The sequence below is a fragment of the Primulina tabacum genome, chromosome 3 (assembly GCF_025594145.1).
Source record: "Primulina tabacum isolate GXHZ01 chromosome 3, ASM2559414v2, whole genome shotgun sequence".
In the NCBI taxonomy this organism is placed as follows: Eukaryota; Viridiplantae; Streptophyta; class Magnoliopsida; order Lamiales; family Gesneriaceae; genus Primulina; species Primulina tabacum.
Genome location: NC_134552.1, coordinates 17,287,685 through 17,297,867, shown reverse-complemented (window position 1 = coordinate 17,297,867; position 10,183 = coordinate 17,287,685). Strand labels below are relative to the sequence as shown.

The window sequence follows — 10,183 nt, the reverse complement described above, 5'->3', positions numbered from 1 at the left end:
TGTAACTTTACAATTCAAATCCATATATTTATATTAGTATAGAGTTGATAGTTAGATAGATAAAAAGTCATAATTAATAAAGGTGTCAAAGTAAATTCACAATTGAATTGACATATTTATTGAGGTGACATATTTATATATAATAAAGTCATAATTAATAAGGATGTCCAAGTAAATTGAAGTGACATATTTATTGAGGTGACATATTTATATATAATAAAATCATAATTAATAAGGTTGTCTAAGTAAATTCACAATTAAAGCGACATATTTATATATAATAATAGATATATAACGCCCTCCGTGACAGATAAGTAATAACCTTCCCGTGTTAAACACAGTTGCGTTGATTTCTCGTATCCCCCCTTGTTTTCTTGACAAACCCTAACATCCAATGGAATCCATCAATTTCATCAAAGGCTACGGCAAAGTAATCCCATCGGAAGAAGACCCAAATTCGTCCCAAAAAAACAACAAACGGACCAGCAATCGCCGCCTCAAAATCATATACATCTCCTCCGCGATTTTCCTCACCATCGCCGCCGCTTCACTTATTGGCGTTCTGGTCCACGAATCCACGACTGAATCCGAAGAATCGGAGACGACAACCCCGCTGGCCTCCAAGTCCAACTCAGCCGAGGCGCTCAAAACAGTTTGTTCAGTCACGCTGCACCCGGATTCATGCTTCTCCTCCATTTCCCCCCTCAATACCCCACCGATCAACAACAGCCCTTTACACTTCTTCAACCTTTCTCTCCAAGTTGCTATACACGAGGTCTCGAATCTCTCTTCTCTGCCCCATGATTTAATCAAAGACTCGCCGGCTCTGAAGGATTGCGCCGATTTGTTCTCCGACGCCGCTAGTCAACTCGAAAAGTCGGCGGATTTGATGAGGGTCAACCCCGGGGAGAAGGCATTGAACGAGATGAAGATCAGCGATATCCAGACGTGGGTCAGTGCGGCCATGACCAATCAGGAGACATGTATCGACGGCCTCGAGGAGACGGGATCGACGGCAGTGGATGAACTGAAGACGAGGGTGCACAAGTCGCAGGAATACATGAGCAACACCTTAGCAATTCTCAATCATATTCAAAGCCTTTACGACAAGTTTGGCCTCACGATGCCTTGAAACGAATCTATTCCACGCTGATTCATATCTTTCATATATGTTAATAGAATATATTCAATTCAAAATAAATATATGTAAGGTCGGAGTTCATAGACTTGGGTTGAGGTTTGTTTTTGTGTGGCCTTTTTTTCATTTTTCCAGTTTTCTTTTGTATTTCTTGGATGACATTTTTATGTAATTTTGACGCTTTGTATTGTAAATTTTATGATTTTGTATAGTTAAAAACTCTCTCTTTCTATCCGAGATCTCGAGTTTGAGAATCAATTTCGATGCATCTTGAGTTTTCTCCAAGAAAACACACTATTTTTGGTGTCCACTAAATAATATAATTATCTAATTAAATGTATGTAATCTACTTCAAATTCAAGCAAGGATTGTAGGGAACTCTTCTTCCTTGAGCTCTTCCATACACATTATTGCATTCAAAAGTCGCCTTTTTGTCATCATCAGTTGAGACCAATTCTATGTCTTCGACGACAATATCTTTGCACGGAACCGCCTTGCTGCAGTCTAATTTCACTGCCGCCTCTCCCTTTGAGGTCCCAAGAACTTGCCTATAAGTCACATTGCTAATTTGAACTGCCAAATCCTGCAAAAGAACCAAATATCGTGAGTTTGAATTCGCCAATATGGCTGGGAAGTTTATGATCTTGTGATTTGGTGAGGAAAAGTACTCACACTGATTCCACATTGCTCGTGATCGCAGTAGAATTGATCGATTACTATCGTATTGCGTGATTCGTGGGACAGTATTCTCTCAAAGAGGATGTTTCTTGCATAACCCTTGCCACCCTGGTGTAAATAACAACCAAACACGACGAGGTTAGTGTTGCGTCTCTCGTATCGGCGGACCCTTGTGCAATGGTTCTGCTATTACGAGTTGTATTACCTGCCATGTCTTTATTCTGGCACCATTCTGAGTTCCTATGAACACAACATCCCTAACTTTGATGTCCTCAACTCTGCCATTTGCTCCATGTTTCCCTAGGCTTCCAATGCTGCAGCAACAATCCAACTCTTAACACTTATACTTACCAAGAAAATGCCAGAAAGGATACCTTATTCCATGCCCCGGTCCACAAATTATGTTGCTAATCGTGATAAACGACGATCCATCAACGATTGAGATGCAATCATCACCTACATTTCATGCTCATTTTAAACCAGAAGACCCGACTGTAATGAAAATTATCAAGCATAGAAGTAAAGATTACCAGTCCCAACGATGCTGCGATCAATAAAAACATCAGTGCACCCTGAAATATGAATACCATCGGTGTTTGGGCTATCCTCAGGAGCTTCTACGATTATATTTGAGACGTGAACTGAATTTAAATGATTGAGGACAACTTGCATCCGAGGACTATTTTTGAACCTCAGACCTCCTCCTAACGAAACGTTGTTAGATTTCGCGATCTCGAACGCCTGCCGATTAATTAGAAATGGTGTACTGATCAGAGGGCCGGGGTAGATTTTAAATCAAGGGATGCGTTTTGATGGACTTCATGGTCAGGATGCCGCGCCGCCCTGTCGAGGTTGTATCGACAGAAGCGATCACTTACCGTTGGTCTCCCTTGGCTTCGGTTGCCTTGTTTCTGAGAAAAAATAGACAAAATTGAAGCTATAAAATTAGCAACTGCAAAATGTGATACAAATTAACAAGTGCCGTTTAATCTATGACTCGCAAAAATAGATTTTCATAATATTTTTTATTATTAAATAAGACAAGATTTTTTTTCATAAGTTGACGTGAGTATTTTGTAAAAATTAATTGGTGTCAGAAAGCCAAACCACAAATTTTATTTAAAATTTATTATTGTTCACCATAATCTTACGTTTCACTAGTGTGTTTTATTAAAACCATATGGATTTAATTTTGTTATAAACTACATGCTAAAAAAATTCATTTGAAAAATTAGTAATGAATTAGAGCCCAGCGTATTTGACTTACATTCATATGATTTTTTTCAAGAATAATACTAAAGGTACGATCAATTTGTTGTTATAAAAAAATTTATAACCATATCATGATATTTTGCTATTATATCACGATATTTTATGTTTAATGTACGATGAGGTTTTGATAAATTGAATTTTTTGTGTTATACATACATATAATATCACTCTTTTTCCAATTAGATTATACTAGTTTCGGAAAATTATATTTTGGTCCTGTAATTTTGCAATTTTTTCTCTTTTGTTCATGTTAACAATTAATTTATATTTTTAATCATATAACTTACATTTCTTTTTCATTTTGGAGAGGTATAATGGATTTTTTTATTCATGTTTTTCTTTAACTTTTTGTCCTTTTTTATTCGAGTATATAGTTTGTTCCAGTCAAAAAAGACAAAAAAAAAAAAAAAAAGGTTAAATGACGAAAAATGGGAAAAAAATATAAAAGTTAAATTACTAAAACTGAAAATTCACTATAACATGATCAAAAATAAAAAAAAAAACATGTAAGTTACATGACTATAAATGCAAGTTTATTATTAACAAAACTAAAAAAAAGTAGTCTCTTGTCCGACGGTCTCATATATCTTTACTCTTGAGATGAGTCAAACACGTCCATATTTACAATAAAAGTAATAAATTTGACATAAAATACTATTTTTTAATGAGTAAGTCAAATAAAATATCTGCCTCACAAAACCCGCGAGACCGTCTGTCAAAAATTTTTGTATTTCAAAACATTATTGTGAAAAGTGATAAGTTTATTTTATTAGCGCTTCACTTGATTATGTTTGATTTATAATTGCGATAGATCATGAGATAACACCAATCTTCTAAAACCTACAAGGTTTTTATCTAGCTTATATATTATATCTATACTATACTATATTTATTTATTAAATAACAGATGCATCTAATAACTAATTTTTTTGTCTCCATAATACAGCAAAAAGAAACATAAATCACAAAATAAGATACAGAAAAAATTACACCACCATGGTTATATTTTACATAAAAATACTTTGCACATAAAATTATATTTCATATTAAAATTTAGGCAAAAACTTGTGTGAGACGATCTTACGAGTCGTATTTTGTGAGTCAGATCTCTTATTTAGGTCATCCATGAAAAAGTATTAATTTTTATGCTAAGAGTATTATTTTTTATTGTAAATATCGGTAGAGACCTGTCTCACAAATACAAATTCGTGAGATCGTCTCACAAGAGACCTACTCTAAAATTTAATGTTAAAAATATATCATCGTAGTAAATAATTAAGTAAAAAAACATGGTTTATTAGAGACTTACAACTGCTTGCCACCATTTTCTTCCACGACCATCGATCATGCCATGACCTCCCACACTTAGCCCTTCAACGCTCTCTATATGGATCCATCTCTCACAACTGTCGCCTCCGCATCTCCACTCCGAAGGTTCACTCGGCGCAATCACGTTCCCGTCGATCTTCGAATTAAAATAAATAAATAAATAATATTAAGATTTATTGATTAGGGTTGTAATTTTCTTGAATAAGACCTCTATATTGACTCCTTTAGATTTGCAAGGGCCGCTAAATGATATGGGGTGAATCAAGAACGCCTTGCCCCTAGGAACATGCATCCTTGGTGAAGAAGATGAAGATCCGCAAGTCGCTTCCCACGCCTTTGCGAACGCCTTGCAAGACGGAAACAAAACACGCACTCGATTATTTAGTCGTTTTCGAGTTCGTATCCACGAGCCCGAGTCGCATCAGAAAGCTTAAGATCGACCTACATGTCGGCTCGAGAGAATCATGCATATAAGATTAGCGTATCACTCTTGAAAATTCTAAGAATTATTATAAAACATGGAAATTTTTTAAATACAGATCATTTTAGATTTTAAAAATTATTTTAAAACATCAAAATATCTTTACTTTTTCTACACAAACTAAAATCACTTAACACACGCACAATATGCGTACTCTGTTATATTTTTACTTGCAGATCATTAAATTCACATCAAAATATGAACTATTTCTCACCTTAGTATCATCGGAATGTCCGTCGCCAATGGCGCCATAATCGACAACGCTAAATATCGCAGAATGAGCAGACGATGCCGTAACGATAGATGAAGTTATAAGAGCAAAAATGAAGAATCTGAACATATTTTCTATGAGCTTGGAAGAAGATGATCAGGCTTACATTTGCATATAGGTTATTTAATTAATGTTTTTAACTTGCAATATATAATAATGTACAAGCTAATTAGTGGTGGAAATCTAGTGCTTGTGGTTTCCTCCCCTAAAAAAAAGAAGAAAAACTAAATATTTTTTTATAGAAGTAAATATAAAAAAATATACCCGGGGATCAAATTTAAAGATTTAAATATTGTTTGATAAAGATTATTGATTTAAACAAATATCGTTAGATGATATTATCATCTCATAAGATTTTTGAATTTTTTTGGGATTACTCTAACAAATATCATTTTCAAATTTTTTTTTTCAAAATTATTATACCGATAAATATTATCTGCAATTAAATTAAATTAAACTATTTAAATTTAAAAATACAAACATGTCCGAAAAAAGGGGAGAAACATAGAGCTGGATAAACAAAGAATCTTTATCTTAATGCCAAAACATATTTATGCATTAAAATTTTAAAAATCAAGTTTTATAATTTTTTTAGCGGGAGGATTTTGTTTTGAACCTGAGATCTCATCATATCCCAAACTTAAAAAATTGATAAAAAAAAATGAGCTATAAGTAATCGAGTGTTTGAATAATTGACTAAATACATATGTTGATAAAAATAAAATTATGTTTCTAAAAATCAAAGATTGATTATATATCTTGTATTTTTAAAATTATTAAAAATTTAAATCATGTTCTAATACCACCCATTGTATACATTTGGAAATGAGTAGGTCTCTTGTGAGACGGTCTCACGAATCTTTATCTGTGAGACGGATCATGCCTACCGATATTCACAATAAAAGACGATTTGTCTCACAAAATACGATCCGTGAGACCGTTTCACACAAATTTTTGCCTTTGGAAATACATTATCCATATATAGAAAATTTTAATATTCATCGTTTATTTCGTCATTCTTTCTACTTATAATTTATCTAACATTAACAAACTACGCATACGTGCTACGTATGTAAAATAATGATTATTATGTATATGAAAAATGATCGTGATTATTAATGGATTGAGTTAATTCATAAAATTTTACTATATTTTTTAATTATTATTTGGATAAAGATAATGAAATTATATTAAATATATGATTTGTAAATGAATTTTTGAATTTTGGATTAGATAATGTAATTTTGAGTAAATTATATGAAAAACATTACTTATCTAAATGATATGATATTTTCGTAAAAACTAATCGATGTCACAAAGTCGGACTACCGGGAGTTTGGACCCTAATTTATATATAGTACGTATATAAGTTTTTTTTATATTATATATATATAAATTTATCTCAATGATATTTTCAAAACATAATTATACTTATAAGAGGTTACAGTAGCAGACACTGTCATAACTTGGTTCATTATTCGAGAAAAGTTGAGCTGAAAATGTTTATCCATAATATCAAGATAATAAATCCCATGATGGCTAGCTAGCTTTATTTTCCGTAGTTCTCTAATCCATTATCATAGAAATTAAGGTACATTTTCACATGTTTAAACATCGGGTGACGCATTCTGCATTTCAATCTCCTCTCGATCGTCAATTTGTGATGTTCTGTGTGTGTATTTTCTTGCCCAGAAGAGATAATGCAAGAAGTTCAATACACTTAATATGCACATGAACCAGTAAAATTTGTCCAGCTGATAATGGTTTAAATTAGTCCCGTAGAGCCAAGGGGTTGGACGAAATGCTCCAGAGATGGAGTTGACCAAGCGTACTAGTACCGAACTGAGATAGTAACCCATTGCTAGTGATGCCCATGATAGAGATGTTGCCAATGATCTCATGCTATATGGGGCTTCTGTGAAGAAAAAATCCATCATGCCAGCCAAGCTGAAAAGATCGGCTGAACCGAGAAAGAGGTATTGCAGAGCCACCCAGAGGCATGTAAGTGGTAGAGGTTGGGTTGAGTCTGTTAGACCTGATTGTAATGCAACCTGCTTCCGTTTTGTTTCAACCAAAGCTGCTACTGCCATGGCTATGATAGAGAGAACTAGCCCGATTCCGATTCGTTGTAGATGTGTGACTCCCGTTTCGGTGTTGGTCAGTTTCTTTGAAAATGGTGTGATAATGTGGTTGTAGAATGGTGCTAATATCATTATGAAGAGGATGGGAAATACCGGAAGAGAGGCTGGTGGAATTCTTAAAGATCCAACTTTAGTGTTCATGGTGGCTGCTTGTTGTATGGAGAAGGTAGAAAGCTGAGCGAGGCAGCAGTTAAGCATAATGGTTGACATGAATATGGGAAGAATCTTAAGGACAGATTTCACTTCTTCTACTTGTTTTACTGTGCAGCGAAGCCATGGTGAGGTTGGTGTGGCCTCTAATGCTTTGTTGAGGAAATTGAGATCTCTGGTAACGTTTTTTTCATTGTCCATGTCAACCTTTGTATTCGATGGGGTTGGGCTTGCATTTTCCGTGGCACTCTTTGTTTTCCTTGAAATCCAAAACTTGTATAATGCAGCTATTATTACCTATGGATAAATGAAATAGTTTAACCTTTCCAACTTCTCAGAGATTCTAAAGCTATTAGCCACTTATTAAACATACCTTCAATATGGTTGTAATTGGGCTTCCTATGGGAATTTTGATCCTGTATTTAGAAGAGCCAAGGAGGAAAATTGGTATGGAGATCAAGATTGCTGTGGTTGCTATTCCGAGTCCCCACTGCCAACCTTTATTATCTTCAACCCACACCACAAATGTTACTGCAATTAATGCTCCACAAGAGAGACAGAACACATAGTTATTGAAGAATGTTGATCTCTGCTTCCTTCCGTGTGAAGTGTGCTCATCAAATTGCTCCGCACCGTGTGAAGGAAGTGAACCTTTTATCCCTCCAACACCTAGCGCTACCAAATAGAGGCCTATAAATAACACTGCTGCATTCCCACTGTTAACTTCCTCGCTTGAAGCATTTCTGTTAACTGAGGTGGAAACTGGTGGTTTCAGTGAAGGTGTGTGAGCTTGCACGGTGAGTATCAACAGACCCTGCGCCATAATCATCTGGAGTCAGACAAATCATATGCTTTATAACACTTATGTGTCTAGTAAAGTACACAATAGATGAAAAATTATGTTGCTTTCTTGGCTACCCAACTTCAAACCTGGGGAATGTAATTCTTGTTATTGTGGGTTAGCAAACGAAAAACCTTTCTCCTCGAGTCTTGACATCCAGTCATTTAAAGTTTAATCTGATACTACTGTTTTGAGAATTAGTAAGAGCAAATGGTACCATTTTAGTGGGTCATACCTTTGCATTCCATAAAATTGTTTGCATAACAAGTCACGTGCATGATTATCAATTAAATTATTATGTGTTGTTAGGCATCAATTATGCAAAATTTGGTGACCACCCAGAGGTATGATACACTGCTTTCTCATTAAATTCAACATATGGTTCTTCTTGCTTCTAGTTTGCTTAATCTTTAGGACCAAATATTGTTCTTGGCAAATTTTAGCTTTGACCCTTCTCGGGACTCTGTTCTTCAAGTAAACCACCAAAAATACTGAAGCTGTCATTGGCGTCTTGTATTTAGCATGAGCATGTTATTACCTAAATAATTATTAAAACCTGTTTTAGCTATGTATGCATCTTTCCCTCATCTGTGAAACTCAGTAGTCGGTACTAAATTGAAATCCCATGAATACCAAGTCATTATCGTTTTGATGGTAGGCCAAACATTACCAGAAATTCTGTTGTTGCACTTATTAGATAGATCGAGTAGGTGGTGAAGTAGGAGTCAGATAAGAAGCCGCCTAGGAGAGCAAGGAGGAAAGCAGTGCCCATGAAGTTGGTAACGATGTTTGCTGAAGCTGATGGAGAAAAATGCATGAACTTTGACAGATAAAGTACCAAGTTGCTTGCATTAGCAAGGTATGCTAGGTTCTCCAAGACTTCTGCAACTAAAAGTTTAGCATAGGAAGTTCAAAGAATAAAAACTATTGTGTTCATAGACGATAAAGATTTAAGATACAGCGAGTTGAAACTATTATCGAATCAGAGACACGCTACCCAAGACAAAAGTGGCTGCAGGCACACCACCGTGATGGTCTTTGAGGGCTGGTCTATTTTTCCAATCTGCGTAGCCTTCCCCCATGTTGAAAGGTTGCCCTTTATCCTACAAATCGATATGATAGACAAAAATGTGAATGAACATCTTAATCATTGTGAAGAACATGAGTGCAAAACAGAAAAGAAAAAAGGAATCAGCGCTGGAGTGGACCATTTCTTCCTTCAGAGTGGCAAAATAAGTTGCTAAATGAAATTTTATCAGAGAATATGCAGTCTAAGCAGATGCCGGAGGACTAGTACTTAAATACTGTGGATATTAGGTTGTCCAACTTGAATGGAAGAATCTGGATTTCGTGAGTATTCCGTACCCATGTGATTCCAAGATAGTGATGTATTTAGTTTCTGGACAAAATGATTTTCTGTAAGTTATAGTTTATGTTCATAATATCAGTATTATATGATGATGATAATGAGCAGTGATTCAGATCAGAATGTCATGCTTTGAAAGGTTAAAAGAAAAAGAAAAAATATCTATATCTATATGTCTATAAAAAAAATATTGATAAAAGACATTGTTTTTCAATCGTGAAATGATAAAATAAACTTTCTATATATACTTTTATGTGTACATCATGGAACACAATATATTGCATTCTACTTAATTCTTTTTTTAAAAACATTTAATTTTATTTTGTATACCTATAAAAGTATTGATGACGTAAATGGAGATGAGAAAAATCAGGTTGAGTTATATTTATATTTAGTTTGTATGTAGCAAAGTAAGTCATGTTCATGTCCTTGATGTTTGAATTAATTAAAAAAATCAATATTAAATTTACTTAATATTAGCATTAATTATTTTTCTCATTTCAATAATTTTTTTGG

General features: G+C 34.4%; 3 protein-coding genes across 4 annotated transcripts; 1 reads left to right on the top strand and 2 right to left on the bottom strand.

Moving 5' to 3' along the window:
• Positions 1-383: 383 nt before the first annotated feature.
• Positions 384-1,396, top strand: LOC142540879 (pectinesterase 3-like). The gene has a single exon (XM_075647309.1). It carries the CDS (start codon positions 395-397, stop codon positions 1,130-1,132), a length of 738 nt encoding a protein of 245 aa, XP_075503424.1. The 5' UTR covers positions 384-394; the 3' UTR covers positions 1,133-1,396.
• On the bottom strand, positions 1,173-5,298 carry LOC142540878 (polygalacturonase-like). The gene is made up of 9 exons (XM_075647307.1): positions 5,113-5,298; positions 4,626-4,763; positions 4,398-4,553; positions 2,695-2,727; positions 2,347-2,557; positions 2,191-2,272; positions 2,022-2,130; positions 1,811-1,924; positions 1,173-1,721 (listed from the first exon to the last, which is right to left on the bottom strand). Exons 1-9 carry the CDS (start codon positions 5,236-5,238, stop codon positions 1,485-1,487), a joined length of 1,206 nt encoding a protein of 401 aa, XP_075503422.1. The 5' UTR covers positions 5,239-5,298; the 3' UTR covers positions 1,173-1,484.
• A 1,321-nt stretch (positions 5,299-6,619) lies between these two features.
• LOC142540877 (protein NRT1/ PTR FAMILY 4.6-like) lies at positions 6,620-9,725 on the bottom strand. Of its 2 annotated transcripts, none has more exons than XM_075647306.1 (5): positions 9,510-9,725; positions 9,299-9,404; positions 8,972-9,183; positions 7,834-8,274; positions 6,620-7,757 (listed from the first exon to the last, which is right to left on the bottom strand). In XM_075647306.1, the coding sequence occupies exons 1-5, from the start codon at positions 9,510-9,512 to the stop codon at positions 6,777-6,779; spliced, it is 1,743 nt and encodes a 580-aa protein (XP_075503421.1). In that variant the 5' UTR covers positions 9,513-9,725; the 3' UTR covers positions 6,620-6,776. The 2 variants fall into 2 exon arrangements, with proteins under 2 accessions (XP_075503421.1, XP_075503420.1); XM_075647305.1 differs by having other exon boundaries at positions 8,972-9,189; positions 9,510-9,722.
• Between the last annotated feature and the right edge of the window lie 458 nt (positions 9,726-10,183).